Source organism: Amblyomma americanum, chromosome 10 (genome assembly GCF_052857255.1).
Source record: "Amblyomma americanum isolate KBUSLIRL-KWMA chromosome 10, ASM5285725v1, whole genome shotgun sequence".
In the NCBI taxonomy this organism is placed as follows: Eukaryota; Metazoa; Arthropoda; class Arachnida; order Ixodida; family Ixodidae; genus Amblyomma; species Amblyomma americanum.
In genome coordinates this window covers 25635953-25651979 of record NC_135506.1, presented here as the reverse complement: position 1 = coordinate 25651979, position 16027 = coordinate 25635953, and the positions used below count along the sequence as shown (strand labels likewise).

General features: G+C 46.7%; 1 protein-coding gene across 1 annotated transcript; it reads right to left on the bottom strand.

The window, feature by feature from the left end:
• Positions 1 to 2904: 2904 nt before the first annotated feature.
• LOC144106743 (methyltransferase-like protein 27) lies at positions 2905 to 13919 on the bottom strand. The gene is made up of 6 exons (XM_077639586.1): positions 13587 to 13919; positions 9829 to 9970; positions 6663 to 6788; positions 5782 to 5920; positions 4315 to 4404; positions 2905 to 3269 (listed from the first exon to the last, which is right to left on the bottom strand). Exons 2-6 carry the CDS (start codon positions 9949 to 9951, stop codon positions 3073 to 3075), a joined length of 675 nt encoding a protein of 224 aa, XP_077495712.1. The 5' UTR covers positions 9952 to 9970; positions 13587 to 13919; the 3' UTR covers positions 2905 to 3072.
• Positions 13920 to 16027: the final 2108 nt, after the last annotated feature.

Sequence of the window (16027 nt, the reverse complement as noted above, 5' to 3'; positions counted from 1 at the left end):
GAATAAAAACAAAATACGAATATTGTACAATATTCTCGTAAAAGATGTATCATGCATAATACGTGCTCCATTCCAAGTATCGAACATTTCTCCTTTGCTCATGTTCGCTACCAATGATCACTGTGCGACATACAAGTAGAATGATAGTATATGCTTCACATGAAGTTGGCGGGCAGGAAGCCAATAAGAAAGATACTGGTACACTGCTGTTTAGTCGACATCGGCATGCGTATTACATAAATTTCAAACTACAGCATAACTTGTTTTAAGACAATCTATACAACGTGACAGTGAGGTGCTTACAACTGCATTTAAAGTGTAATGCACAGTTATGACCATCTGAACTTGCAGCCCTTATGCATGCAGAATTTTAAGATAAATTATTTCTGAAGCACCACACTATTTATTGAAAGAGAGAGAGAGAGAGAACTTGTGTTTTGTTTTGTTTCAAAACACTGTAGCTCTACGTTGTTTCATTTCAATAAATAGCATGGAAGTATAGATTTAGATTTATTCACATCATAGATATGGTTAGGTTCGGCTAAAGAGTGATCATTGATCACTTGAGGGACCCCCGGGCCCACTTTTTACAACGTATACAGCATTAATTACAGAGCGTTTGGAAGATTTTTCAGTGGTTTCATTTCATTTTCATTTATTTACCCGAAGGGCCCTTTCGGGCATTACATAGTAAAACAACTAAATAACAATAGTAGTACATGCACATAGCAAAAATTGCACTTACAAGGTACTCATAGGATATATAACAGGAAAAAAATGTAGGAAGAACTCAAAATTATTTTGAAACCTGAGTAAATATTTTGAAACGCTTTCTACGCAATATAAAACATATTCTTACTAAAACATGCATACATGCATATAACATACACTTTCTCAATGCAGCAACAATTCTTTCATGATAAAGCATCGCAAATTTCTCGCAGCCCACTTTTTTCCATAACAATGTTTATTGATAATGGGTGATTCAAGACTATGAAACGGATACACTATACCATGATACGCTATACTGAAATTTGTAACACCAACGATGTTCGCTTTCAAAGTGTCCTTAATGAAAATTCTTAAGCAGTGCCTGCAATATGGCTCAGCATAAATGATCTACGTTACGTGTATGATCGGGAAAGGCATTTATTTATGGATACTGCGACCTTGTGTACGAGGTCATAGCAAGGGCATTGCAGGACAATACGTGTAGACAAACCTTCAACAATATCATTGAGAAATATAAAAAATGATAGCGGGGAACGCCAGAATCGACAGGAACTGATCCGGGCAGACTTCATGAAGTGCTATACGAACTGACGGCGATTAGACAGGTAGATCGAACTCATGCTAGTAATTTTTCATTTGCTTCTGAATTTTTTCTTTAGTGTGAAGGCTGATCTGCTAACTTATTTCGCCGGACTGCCTCGGATGCTCTGGTTTCGCTAATGCACTAATAAACTACGCGTGGCGATTGGTACCACAGGACATTGTTTTCAAGATTGTACTAACTAGTAGCCCGACAACGGCCCATCTAAGTGAGCAATCAGAAGCCTAGAAACATTTAACCTTAAGTTATATAGACTACGATTTCACACCTAACCTTAAGCCACTTTCTTAAGACGTAGTGTTAGGAAAACCCCATAAAAATATTCGCACATTCTCGTGAGCGCGAATAAGGGTCTTTTCGCAGTCACTGAAGTGCTATAACTCTGCAAACAAGTACGATCCAGAAAAATAGCATTACGCGGTAGGATATTAAAAAATGAGAGCTGATTCGATTCTCCTCGCAAATCCTACATGAAACCGTAACCTTAAATATTTCATCAAATGCAGTTTTACACAAATGTTCGTTTTCTCGACGACCATTTCACCGAACTGCTTGCATTTGCCATAAAAAAAAAGCGTCTCTGCCTTCCTCCTTTGTGTATAGCAATTCCATGCTCACTTCCTTTTTCACTGCCTAACCTAACTGAATCTGGTCCCGGTAAGGCCTAGCTGACCTGCGCATCTTCGGTACCTACTAATTTTTTGCCGTGCTACAGCTCTAAACGAATGATACAAATAGATACCAGCAAGACTATTATATGCGCTACTTGGTTTATAAAGGCAATGAAGCTAACCCAGTATTTTGTTTTCTTCGTTTTCTCCGGCCACTTCGCATTTATGCTAATATGTGTTGGTGCAAATAGAAACTGTTGTGTTTAAGCCAGCTTCCTTATGTGCACGGAATTTGCACATAAAATGGCTGTCAAGTACTAAAAAATGCATTAACGCTTCAATATTCCTACACAGCAAAATTCGTGAAACAGCCTTTGATGAACGATAAACTTTCCGAACCCGCAGCGGTTTCGGTAGGTCGCATAGCGCGAGCGCTTCCGCTCGAGTAGCAACCCAGGTGCAAACCAACGTTCCTAACCCACGTTTAGAGTAGACACTTACCCGCTTGTGCACCATATAACCTAACAAAAATACAGAGAGCGAGACAAGCAACACGCCGGTCGAAAACCGGTCACCAACCTCAGGAGAGGGGAAGTGGTCTCGATACAGTTGCTTGCAACAAATTTTCCCCCAGCAGAGTTCCCTCGTCGGGATGGGTTATCCAGAGCTACAGACAGACCAGTCCATTGTTCACGAAAACAAACGGGAGAACTCATTTCATCTTCTCTTGTTCTCCTTTTTAGTAAAACAGTTTCTTCAAGCGTTGTTCCGATTTGGACTGCTTTGCTGACCCCTTTTAACTTGTGCGGTACGCGTCTACTTCCATGCAGGGCACAATCTGTTGCACTGCTGCTTGCCGGAAATGGGCTCAGGCTATAGACTTCCTGCAGAGCTTGCCGGGCTTGGGCCGTGCTAAAAAAAGCGTTAATCTAACTGGCTACGGCCAGGCCCCGACTTAGAGTCATAGTCCCGGTCGGACCTCAGCCTCAGAACGAGTCCCGCACAGTTCTCTAACTCACACTCTAGGTCCGAGGGAAGAAAGACATGCCAACACACTCTTAAAAACACATGGGACATTGCAACACGGTGTGAAAAGCACAATCGTGGACGATGCTGTCCAGTCTGTCGTCACTTCTTCTTGAGCGCGAATATCTGTCCGTCGCACTTGAGCCGGTAGTCCTGGACCTTCTTGCGGACCACGATCTCCATGCGGAACTGGCGGCACAGCGACTGCAGGGTGCCCGTGAAGCGGGTCTCCAGGAACTGCTCCGACTTGCTCTCGTAGTGGTCCAGAGTGCGGTGGATCCACATCAGCCGGCCGTTGGCTGCGCATTCGAAAGTGATCGTCCACGGCACAGCTAAATCACAAAATGTTATCATCTTAGTGATATCAGTCATCATCCTCGTCATAAGTCGAGAAAAGCAGAGAAAGAATAACTTATATTCGGCGCCCAGTCTACTCTAGCCATGTCTTTACCACTCATCCCTCAAAGCGTCTAGATCAGACGAGGCAGTCAGATGGCTCGGAGTTGCGTCTTGATGCGAGCTGCAGGTCTCCTAGAAGGTAGGCTTCAAGTACTGAACGAGCTGGGGTGACGTACGTGTTGGATATAATGGTCGTGAGGAAAGGACACTGCCATACTGTTTGTTTCAAGGGTAACTCACGCTACAGTAGTAGAAGGGGCTAAGCCATGACACCCGGTGTCATAAGTTTACTGGGCACGCGTGTCGCGAGAAAGGTGAATTCGTCCCAGCCATTGCATGCAACCTGAAATCAAACTGTATAGGCCCCTGCTCCAGGGCGTGAAGGCAATAGACTGCATGTCAATCTCGGTATGTGCTCCAAGGCGAAACGATAATAGCCTCATTCAGTAAGCCTTACGTGAGCCCCATAAACTTTTGACGCCTTCTATACATAGTGTGCTTACAAAGGGGTTGCAGTGCCTCCTTTATGCGACTAAGTCCAATACAGAGCAAAGGTCTTGCCCAGTTACTACAGACTAACTCGTCTTGTGCCATCTACGCCACCTCATCCCAGCAAATATTACAAGCTCTTCGACCTGCTATCTATGCCACAGATTTTTTGGCATCCTCTGCTGCCTTACAGACCTCAACACCGTCTTTTCCAGATATTGCAGTGGTAATAGTTATGTAGGTCCCCTTTGGTGTAAGCGAGAAGTTTCAGTGACGGAGATGAAGAATGCACAAACATTGAAAGTACCCATGAGGAGCATCGGCATGGATAGAACCGGCGGACATCCTGGTGCATATGCACGGATGCTGAATGCAGTTGGGTGTGGCGAGGGGAAGACACACTGTAAATACGAGAAGCAGAAGTATCTGCCGGAATGCTTAAAGAGCAACACTCACGCTTCAGGAGCCTGGCCACTTCGGGCAGTGCATCTGGCATGATGTGCCCAGGCATCAGGCAGCCGCAGAGCGCCACTACGTCGTACTCGCCTGCAAGGAGGAAAAGTAAATTGACATGGTTGTTACCACTGCGTAGTGCGAGATTCGGCGGCAGCTTTTAAGATATTGATATTTTACCATACGTTGAGGTAGAGAATATGACAGCGACTTCACATTTGTATAGTTCTGGAGCACTCTTAAGGCGAAAGCCTTTAATGGCTCATGCTTCCGGTCGAGATCCTGTCCGTCCGTTACATCGCCAACCGGAAGTCACGACAACGGAAGTGACGTCACGCCCACATTTTGACCCTGGCCGATTTGCACCAAAATCGACGTCCAGTCTAATTCGACTACGGCGAACACCATGGTGATCGCCAAAATTGGCCCGGGTCACCCCCGAAATTTGACCTTGGCCTATTTGCACAAAAATCGACGTATAGCCTAATTCGACTATGCCAAACACCATGGTGACCCCCAAATTTGGCCCGGGTCCACCCCGAAATTTGACTTTGGCAGATTTGCACCAAAATCGACGTCCAGTCTAATTCGACCACGGCGAATACCTAGATGACCCCCGAATTTGGCCCGGGTCACCCTCAAATCGGCCCACCCACCCCCTAAATTAGACCTTGGCCGAAGGCTTTCGCCTCGCGCACTTTAGATCGCTAAAGTGGCCCCTGAATTTTTTTTTAAGTTTTCCCCACATGCTTACGGATAGCATGGTGGCGCGAGCACCTAGAGCGACGCCACCGATGACCACCTCCTCGGGCGGCGCGTTTCGCAGGATCTGTCGCTAATGGACGTCGTTTCTTCGTCAGGAGTGCGGTACTGTTCTACTAAGTCTTTCCCGATAACCTTCGCATGAGACCTACCGCCTCAAACCTGTCTGCATTTTTGTGTTCGTCCCAGTCTTTTCGCACTGCACCCCCCCCCCCCCCTCGCTATGCTGTCAGTTACCGTCTAACCTATCCATAGACGAACCGCCGATGCGACGGCTCCACTCGCACTTCCGAGTTTTTGTCTCACAGTGCAGTCCTTGAAAACTCACAAACGTCCATTCCCAATTCCTCCCTCATTTATGCAATATTCACGCCGACATACATTAATATGCGTTCAACTAATGCTTCCTTCAGGATAGGAATGTTCACGGTATGGTGGGTGGTACAGCGCCGAGGGAACCGCAAAACTTTTGGTTTGAATAACGCGCTACACACTAACATAACGACAACCGGAACGGAGGACACAGGACAGGTTGTCGTTTTGTTAGTGTGTAGCGCGTTATTCAAACCAAATGTACAACCAACTAGCCCACACTGCTGCCTTGCTTACGCAAAACTTTGCCAAACGGGACTTTGTTGCCGAGAATGGTGTCATTACAACGTCAGCACAACGTTGCGAGTGGTACAGTCAAGGCGGCCTGCTGCTCACCGTCCTTGAGAGGCAGCTTGCCGCTTTTAGAGACCCTCTCGATGAAGCGTCGCCTGTAGATGTTCTTCTTTATTGCCTCCGCCATCATCCCGTCGCTGTAGTCCAGTCCGTCGATGTAGCTGTACCCGAGGTTTTTCAGCTTCCGAAGAGGGAGAGAACGACACGGTCAATGATCGGTCGAGAGAGACCTGCCCTCTGGGCTGTGAGCAACCTAGTGTCTCGATAGCAATTAACCTAAATGGCATTACAGTGCACGTCAGGAACTAACCGATGCTGTCTGGTGTCACGAAATTCACTGATAGGACAAGAGAGTACGGCATCGCAAGGTCAAGTGACCTCAAAGGAGGTATGACGTCACAAGATCACGTGACCCTAAAGGAGCCAACCACAACCCAGAATTAAGTGCTTGAGTTTGGCAACGAATGTAAAATAATCGCGGTCAAAAATCAGAAAACAGCGTGATATGTACGAATGTTGACACCATCAGAGCATAGCAAATACCTGCCACTGCAGCTAACAGTCTGAATATGTTGCTTGATGAACCAATAATTGCAACGAAACTCACACAAGCACACACATAAATCACAACAGAAGCTGCAACAAATGAGAAATCTAAGGCTATCGCGTTCCACTCTTAGGGTGGCTGAAGCGTCCCCCATAGTCTTCTTTTTTTTCTTTCATAGAGTACCATTCTGGCGATACCACAGTCCTCGGATACTTTCCTGTCATGAAGCTCGAAACTTGACTTCAATAAAGCAACAGCCGTTAAAGTATACAAATATAAAACCGGCACTTTGCGAATTCCAAGGCAAGCCACAGTTACGGAATCGACGGCACCGTGAAGTCCTTTTTACTGAGCATTTTGATCTACAGATGCATACTTCCACTCCTAGGAGTCCGGTTCCGCATCCAACATCTATGATGACTGCGTCTTTCTTGACCTGGAGCTCCTGGTTGATGAAATGCGCCATGATGTTCGGGGCCTTGTACTTTTGAAGTGCCATGTCCTGAGCAAAGACGCGGGTCCCAATCAGGTGTTAGAGATAAAGCGAAACTAGCGCACACTGTGTCAGGAATTGTAAGCGTCTTAGGTAGATGGAAATGTACAGAAACTGCCACTTTTGCCAATTCATAAAAAGGAATTGAGGTTTTTACGTTCCGACGCTACATCCTGGGCTATGAACGACGAGACAGGAGACGACTCCAAATTAACTGTTTAGCCCACAAGTCATTTCCGCACAGGCACTGTACAAAATTTTCAATTTTTTTTTACTTGCCCCCTTTTTCTCATGTCATGGTAATTCTGAAAATATAATGTTTGACTGCTTCCTGATTGCACTGAACACTAAAAAAAATAAAATAAAAACGTGTTTTTATAGCTTTCTTTCTATGCATGCAGTAGTTGTGAGACCGCGAGTTCTGAAATGCGAAGTATTTGGACAGACGGTCAGCAACAAAATGCCAGGTGCCCCTAGACGGTGCTTAGTACTACCCAAAACAAGGTTCCCAGGCACAAGCGCTGCCTAGCGCATCGTCTTCGTCTTTGTCGTCATTCTGGTCATCGTCGGAGTTCATTTCGAATTAACCTAGTACGTATGCAAGTTTCACTCAGGGCGAGATATTCCATGTCTTCATCGTCACACTGTCCAAACCACTGCACGAAACAGATCGTTTCCAGTTAACATCCTCACCGCAGGCAATATGCAAGTCCTAAATCATCTTTGCCACACAAGATGCGTGCACCAAAGGCCAAACAATATTTTCTTCGACTTCTGCTGGCCTCTAGCGTAAAAGAGCAAACGATCCAATGGAGAATCCTTCTTGTCTTTAGCGGCTAAATAAATACACTATCGGGCTGGACGAGCATGACTCGTCATTGGCGACTTTGGTTCAACGTTCCATGACGAGTACAGCTCGTGCTTGGGGTTTCAACGGCTAAAGTCGACTCATGCGGCTCCTTCATGACGTGCACTGAATCCGCGGCCCACAATCGCTCTCGCGTTTTCGTAGAAATGTGGCTACCGTGACTGGCATCGAGCCCGGAACTTCGAACTCAGCGTCAGAAGGCCGCGCAGCCACGGAGCAGCAACGGCTGCTCCGCCGTTACCAGAGTTCTATAAGAAGCTCTACAGCCTCGGAGCCCTTCTTGAAGCTTAATACGGAGATGATCGCCGCCGCACCGGTCAGTTGACGCAAGGAAAAAAATTTAATACGCTCGCACTATGCTGAGTAGTTTTCGAAACTCAGAAAGAACAAGCGTAAACGTTTTCTTCTTTTAATCTGTCCGTTTAACTCCTTTCATACTCCCTTCTCTTAAAGGTGCAGCTCAGGCGTCCGCCTCCTGTAAGTTGCACAAGAAAAAAAGTGTCGATAGAAAGCTATTCTGACCTCCACGCCCTCTTTTTTGCTAGGCCATTCATTTGAACGCCGTTTCTGCTATTCACAGCAGCGCGGGCTGGGCAATATTATTTTTCTTTCTTTTTCTCTGCCCACATTAATATATGTCCACAGCAGCCAAACCAATTTGTTTTAATGCCTAGGGATTTTCTGTTCCACTACATCTATACTGACACCTAGCATGGAGGAAGTGAGCTCGCATTGCCTAACGGTAGGCATATCTTCCATTTCAGGGCAAAGAAAATGACGGTGTATGCAAGGTCCATGACGCAACATCACCATGCTGTTCGATAGCTGCTCCAGTCACATGAGAAGAACCTGTGAATTTTTCCAAGTAAATACTGCGCGCAACAGACTTTATCAGCGGGCTGTCGGGGCGATTAGCGCCTGTTTGCTCAACGGGTTGACAGGTCTTCCAACACTGCATCAAAAACAAACCCGTTAGGGCTAAGTTAATGGGATATGTGGTCCGATACAGGAGGTAGTGCACCATTGCGACAAAAATGAAGCCAGCTCCGAGAACTTCACGGCAGAGAGATGTCTGTTCTCGGGAGACATGGTATACAGCGCTTAATTAGCCAATCCATGCTAACGAAGCCTAAAGTTCATCGGTGCTCAAGAGACGCCATCTTCGCCGTAAAACGAATTACTCCACATCGTCAGCCATGTGCGACTATCGGACGGCTAGACCTAATAAGCTCCACTTCTCTGGACGAAGCTCGTGTTGCTTTTAGGTAAAGCTCTCCAAATTTTTTAGAATTGTCAGGACAGCGTCGACAAGACGGCAGTACAACGTCGCATGCAGGGCAGCAGTGGCAGGACCGACGCAACGTCTACTTCTAGTTCTCTGTCAGCACAAAAACGAGCAGATGACGCTGGCAAGCTCTGACTAAAATACCGACTATTAGGGTGAGCTGGTAAGACACGTACGACATGGAAAGCGCTGAAGAGGACAGCCCTCTGTGCGCATGCGCGTGCTTTAGTCTGTTTACCACTGCGATCTTGCACGGGACGCTAAAAACATTACTAACAAAAATGAAGAGCTGTGCGTGTGTCTCGAAAATAAAAAGGTGACCATAGAATATGTCCCCTGTTTGGGTCACATGACTAATTGGCCGGGGCACAAGAAGCTACCACTATCAACACTACGTCCCCGATGAAGGCAACACGTCTGGAAGCGTCACTACGATTTCGCAGTCATAAACCACGGCTATTAGCCTCATGCACGTTAGCTTGCCGCTTATTCTTGATGATCAATTTCCAAACCCTTGAGTGTTTCTTGTTTTAAGGCTTGCGTCTGTAGCGCGCACGACTGCTATAGTCGGATACAACTCAAGCACGAACCCGCAGATGCCACTCAGAGGATGCTCGCCAGCCAATGGCGTCGACCGATTTCCATGAAGCCGTGCTTCTTTACCGTTCATCTGCCACCCCTGAGATTGTGCACGCTAACAAGTGCACGGTGAATTGTCAGTGGGGAAAAGGGGAGAATCGGTTGACGCCATTGGCTGGAGGGGCTCCTTTTAAGGACATTTGTCGCTTCCTTCTTGAGTTGCATCCGACTGTAGAAGCGTTTCTAGAATGCCCAGTTAAATGCTTCGACCACTGCAGACTCATTAGTTCACGGTGCAAAGTGAAGGGGATACCCACCTCTTCGTAGTTGCTCGCCCAGTTGTTGTAGATGGCCTTGGTCTCCTCGGGAGAGCGGTCGTCAACGACGAAATCGGCAACGTCCGACCGGTCGAGGGAGCTGGTGGAAGGCTTCTTCGCCATGCCGGAAATGAACCTGCGACTGCAGAGCAATGCCACAACACCGCAGAATTGGTCGTCGTGAATGACACAATGTGCATACGCACATCCTGTGAAGGGGCGAGTGTCACTTAGGGAATTTGGCCCCCATCGATATATTACAGCGTCCTAATTACCGATAATTATCTGAAACAAAAAGATTTTATCAGGCATAGAAAATGTCAAAATTAAACTACAGTTACAGTACAGCACCACAGGTTATTTTCCCAAGCAAACTGCGGTGCGTCAATCCTTTTTTTGTCTGGGCGCGGATTCCTGATGCAGTCTACACGCCATTCGCATGCAAACGGATCACAGAGTCCTTTTGGGCCTTGAGGTCATGAATTTCAAACAAGTGGCGGAAAAAAAATGTTTCATTTTAATTGTATTTTTCTCTGTAGTGAAAGCAGCCTTTGCAGAAAAAGCATCACCATAGCGAGAAAGATCTTTAGAATAAAATTTTAACGATAGCAAAAATGGTATGCAGTTGTCTTGAAAGTTGTCCTCAGAGTGTTCTCAGTACCTCCGCTCGCTGCAGCTGCCCATACAGCGCGAACGTGAAGAGACGACACACACCACGAATGACGTATACACTTCAGAGAAGCTGAAACTTTCTTTTTGAGAATTCGGCAAGCTTCAAGGGTTCGAATGTATGCAACTTGTATGTAAAGCGTTCAATTATCTTTTTTTTTTCACTGACATTTAAAATGGTGACGAAACCGTTGATGAAAGCCGAGACTATTACACCATGGCACTCGTGAGTTGTCACGACCCAGCTGGCGACAAGATGTTTGACCATCCGACGACCCCACAAGAAAGGGTGTCTCGCTGGGAAAGTGCCTGCGAAATTTTCTCACGCTTGGCTCGGTGGGAATGACCTCTTTGACTGGTTACTGGAGGACGCCCGGGGCAGCGACAGACGGTGGACAGGCGACAGAGGAAATAAAGGAACGGTGCCTTCAAGTAATTAGCCGCATCCTTCAGAAGCCGGCCCGACCGGAGAGAGCTCGCCGCAGTTAAGGCCCGCGGCGCCGCAAGGATCACATGTGTTTTTTGGGGGACAAGGAACCGCTTAAATTGCACACGCTTGGACCTCTGCAGGTTCCGCCTGATGTAGGGGCGGAACCTTAGGGGATTTAAGGAGCGTTGCTGTGTGCGAAAGGACGCTCTGGGCCCTGGCGTCAAGGCTCATCCAGGCGCTCAACGCATGAACTCGTAATTTTTGACTGTCTGCTCTTTCTTGAAAAATTAGCGATCACTTAGAGATCACTCAGATTAGAGAGGATGCGAAAGCGCTGACGCCTCCTCGACACTGATCGTTTTTTAAATTTGGCGCCACGGTTGTTTTCTCATTCACATGATTGACTGGTTATCGATTAACTCTGATTATACCCTCGTTTCATCCCGGCAACCATTTCGAGTTTTCAAATTTTGCGCCACGCTTCGTCCCCGCCCACTTACTATATACCCGTCCAGTCTGTTGACCCTTACATTACATTTTGCTGCTAATTTCCTAATTGCCTCTAATTTATTCTTTTTTTCTATCTCCTGGTTACGTATCGATCACTTATCACTGGTCACGTGGTTACCCATTTCGAGTTTTCAAACTTGGCGCCACGATTTGGCTCCGCTGTAGCTCCATCCACTTCCGGCGTTTTCAAATTTCGCGGCACTTTTTCTCTGGCCTTGCCCACATTTTGGACATTTTTGGCTCTAATTAACTTTTCATCCGATTTCGAAAATTTTTCTTCGGGCAGCGTCCTCACATCGTCCTCTTTCGATTACAACCACTCGTTTACACTACCTCACATGAGTTGCTCACAACTGCTGATAATAATTGGTTTTTGGGGAAAGGAAAAGGCGCAGTATCTGTCTCATATATCGTTGGACACCTGAACCGCGCCGTAAGGGAAGGGATAAAGGAGGGAGTAAAAGAAGAAAGGTACCGTAGTGGAGGGCTCCGGAATATTTTCGACCACCTGGGTATCTTTAACGTGCACTGACATCGCACAGCACACGGGCGCCTTAGCGTTTTTCCTCCATAAAAACGCAGCCGCCGCGGTCGGGTTCGAACCCGGGAACTCCGGATCATTAGGCGAGTGCCCTAACCACTGAGCAACCGCGACGTGGTCTCACAACTGCTGCTGCCAGCGAAAGCTTTACTAGGCTATGTCAGCGGGGATCGTGTCCGCAAAATGTTTCAGCAGCACCTGCCATAGCCTAGTAAAGCTTTCGCTTTAATATGCGAATAAGTTTCAGCAAAGTGGCACTAAACCCTCTTGTTTTTGTTTTCCCAAAGTGCAAGCTTCCATCTTTCCTCAGCCCGAAGGCCCGGACACGCTACCCAACGGAGCCCGGCTACGAGTTTGCCCGTGCGCCACGACAGTGTCTTCTCCGCACAAAGGCATGCTGTGCAGAGAATCCAGGTATTTACGTCATGTTCGGAACACGGCAGATTAATTGAATGCTTGGATTGAATTAACTGGATTAATTGAATGCGTGTAATTACATTCTAGTCGAAATCAAAAGGAAGACATGGGCTTGGGCTAGGCCTGCAATGCGAAGGCAAGACAATTCCGCTGGTCCTTAACGGAGTGGATTCCAAGAGATGGCAAGCGTAGCAGGGGGCGGCAGAAGATCAGGTGGGCGGACATGAGATTAAGAAGTTTGCGGGGATACGGTGGTCGCGGTTGGCAAAGGACAGGGCCAATTGGAGAGACATGGGAGAGGCATTTGCCCTGCAGTGGGCTTAGTCAGACTGACGACGATGATGATGATGATTAACGTCTGTATAGAAAGAAGACACTGTGCTAAGTTTGAATTTATATCTATGCAGGTATGGGTTGTCACCGACGAACTTATGTGACGCATGTGGGAAAGTTGAATCTTTAGACCATTTTCTCCTCTACTGCCCAAAGTTCGCACTTCAGAGAAAGATTTACCTGGAGGTCCCTCTCTCCAGGTTAGGGCTCCCTTTATCTTTGCCAGTATTATTATCGTTTGGAGCGAACGCCAATGGATTTGCATTGGGTTCTATTTGTGGGTTTCTCCACGATTACATAATTGCAACTGGTAGGTTGATGTGCTAATTCTTTTAAAGTTCTACGAGCTCTTCTTTTTCACCAAAATGCTGTCTGTTATTTAACTGTCAATATTGTACTCTTGTTTTTATTCATTGATTTTTCAAAATTCACGATTGGTGCTACATTTTTGTCATCATCTTCCATGGAAACTTCTTTGTTTATTCAACTACACCTTGGCCAATCCCCCCGCGTGGGTATGTGCCATATACCTGGGGTGAAGAAGAAGAAGAAAAAGAAGAAGAAAAAGAAAAAGAAGAAGAAGAAAAAGAAGAAGAAGAAAAGAAAAAGAGAAAGAAAAAGAAAAAGAAGAAGAAAAAGAAAAAGAAAAAGAAAAAGAAAAAGAAGAAGAAAAAGAAGAAGAAAAAGAAGAAGAAGAAGAAGAAGAAGAAGAAGAAGAAGAAGAAGAAGAAGAAGAAGAAGAAGAAGAAGAAGAAGAAGAAGAAGAAGAAGAAGAAGAAGAAGAAGAAGAAGAAGAAGAAGAAGAAGAAGAAGAAGAAGAAGAAGAAGAAGAAGAAGTAGAAGAAGACATGTACGCACCTAAACCTGCCCTGAAGCGGGGCGTCGTTCTTCTCAGGGGTGACGATGTCCGCCTGGTCGATGGAAGGGAGGTCGGGAGTCACGCTGCCTCCTCGTGGTTCGTCGCTGACCAGCAGAGACAGCGGCACGGGGATGAGCTCCTGGTCGTCGCTGTGCTGCAACTGGGGTAGCTGCTCGTCACTGGACTTGGGCACCAGAAGCAGCGGGCTGCGCTCTCCGCTGCTGGTCTGCGGCTGGTGCTCCTCACTCTCGTGCTGGGGTGGTCCTCCGGCACGCTTGGGTGGCGCTCGGAGTCGGTCACCTCGACGCTGATTCGAGGCGAGCGTTGGGTTTTCAGCACGCAAGGAGCACAATACGCCTCACAGATGTCTACGAAAAGCTATGGCAGAAAGAATACTGTAGTCGACAATGAAAATCTTTGGCTTGGCTTCAATACAACATTTCTTTCAGACTTTGAAAAACCACTTTTACTTTTCGGCTTATTTTTGGTGTTCAGGCTGGAAATCAAGGTATTAAATTAACAAAACGTCGCATTTAAAACCTGTTTAATTACCTGGCATAGAGAATAAGCAAATAGTCACCAACAAACTTTAGATAACATTACTGACTGCCAGTTCTCCACCAATATGCGTACATTGGGGCACCCTTGTGAATCGGTATATAAATATAAGCAAGGTGAGTTGATGGCAGTGTCGGTGCTTAACGTTTGGCTTGTTTTCACGCAGGTTTACAAGTGGGTCACTTTGTGGAACGTCGTTTGATAAATGTAGCTTATTCATATCTAATATAGTAACTAATAGCCTAGTTTCATACACAATAAATCATATTTAACATTTTTACGAGATATATTAGACATAGTACCAGCTATACCAGCTGTGAGACGGCTCCTGCACACCTGCCACGTCTTGAAAATGTATTTAAAGTATATGCATAGGATATCTTAAGGCACAGCTTACATATGTTTAATAGATTCCCTCAAACTCTACCAGCTGTCATAAGGATGTCATGCATGCCTACGTCGCTGTCACCATCATCAGCCTAGCTACGGCCACTACAGGACAAAGGTTTCCCTCATATCCATCTAATCAAGCCCGGGCTGCTACAGCTGCAGCCATCCCATATCCATAGACTCGCTTATCTCATCTACCCACCTGCCTTTCTGCCACTTCCTGCTACGTCTACCTCATTTAGAATACACCTCATTACCATAAGGATCAACCAGCTATCTGTTCTCAAATTTTTCGTAAAAGGACAGCGCCAAAACAGACATCACACAGTAACACAGACGTTTTTAAGAGAGACATCCGTAAGAAAGACAGTAAGAGAGACGTCTGTTTTGGCGCTGTCTTTTTATAAAAGTATGCAGCAACAAGCCCTCCAGCAAGTTAAAAGGTTACAATGTTCTCAGGATCATATGTCCTGCCCATATGTAAATTTCCTCTTCTTGTTTTCCCCTAGGCTACCATTAATTCGCATTTGTTGCCTAACCTACTCAGGTCCCTTCCCGTGTCATAACATGACACCTATAATTTTCCTTTACATAGCTCGCTGCGTTGCATGCAATTTATTCGCAAGCCTTTCCACTATGCGTCAAGCTTTTGCCCCATGCATGAGTACCGGTAAGATACAGCTACTATGAACTTTTCTCCTGAGGGAATTTGGTAAGCTGCAATTCATGACCTAAGAATACTTGCCAAATGACTCCACAACAGTGACAACCAGACCCCACAAAACAGATAAAGCTGTGTTCAGTGCAGCCCGCGGCGCACGCAGCTAGCGGCTCCTTGCTAGGCTGCCCGGAATCGCTTACCTGCGGAGAATCTGGCGAGTGTGGAGGCTGAGGCGCCACCGATGTATGCGACGGCCGAGGTGAGGTGAGGGCGAACGACGAGAACCGGCGCGCAGGGGAGCCAGGGGCAACGGGAGTTCCGGGAAGACTCTGCAAGAGGAAGAGTGCATGGAATGTGGCGAAGGCGGAACTGGTCATAGTCAAGGCCACCTAGACAGCCGGGCTTCATGTCACCAAGGCCTCCACGGAAATGAAGCAGTCGTCGCCGCCGCCCTCAAGCTCTTTCTCCAGGCATTTCCCACGGGACCAGACGCTGACCAGGACTCAGATTTCAATCCGGTTTACACTTTTAAGGAAATATGCGATTACTACAAATCCACCCACCAAACTCTTCCCACTCCGTGCAAAGAGCTGGGGAAGGCCAAGGAGCGGGTACTCCTGCGCCTGCTCACTAACACCATGCTGTGCCCGGCAGCTCTAAACATTTCAGTCCTCAATTTGACGGGTGGTACTCACACGGTGGGGAGGTGTCTGACGCCTATGGTGTGGGCCTGCCAGCAGAACCCATCCCTACTCCCTATCCCAAACACCACCCGAGAGGACTGAGAGGCGACCCTGTCCATCTGCTGCACCCTCGAGGCCCAAAGGGCCT

What these genes read in the sequence shown, in the direction of transcription:
- LOC144106743 (XM_077639586.1), bottom strand. Translation starts at nt 9,951, where the DNA reads ATGGCGAAGAAGCCTTCCACCAGCTCCCTCGACCGGTCGGACGTTGCC. An exon ending in CCGGACTCCTAGGAGTGGAA is followed by an intron (nt 5,921 to 6,662) that starts GTATGCATCTGT and finishes CCTCTTCGGAAG; the next exon opens with CTGAAAAACCTCGGGTACAG. An exon ending in AGTGGCCAGGCTCCTGAAGC is followed by an intron (nt 3,270 to 4,314) that starts GTGAGTGTTGCT and finishes TCGAATGCGCAG; the next exon opens with CCAACGGCCGGCTGATGTGG.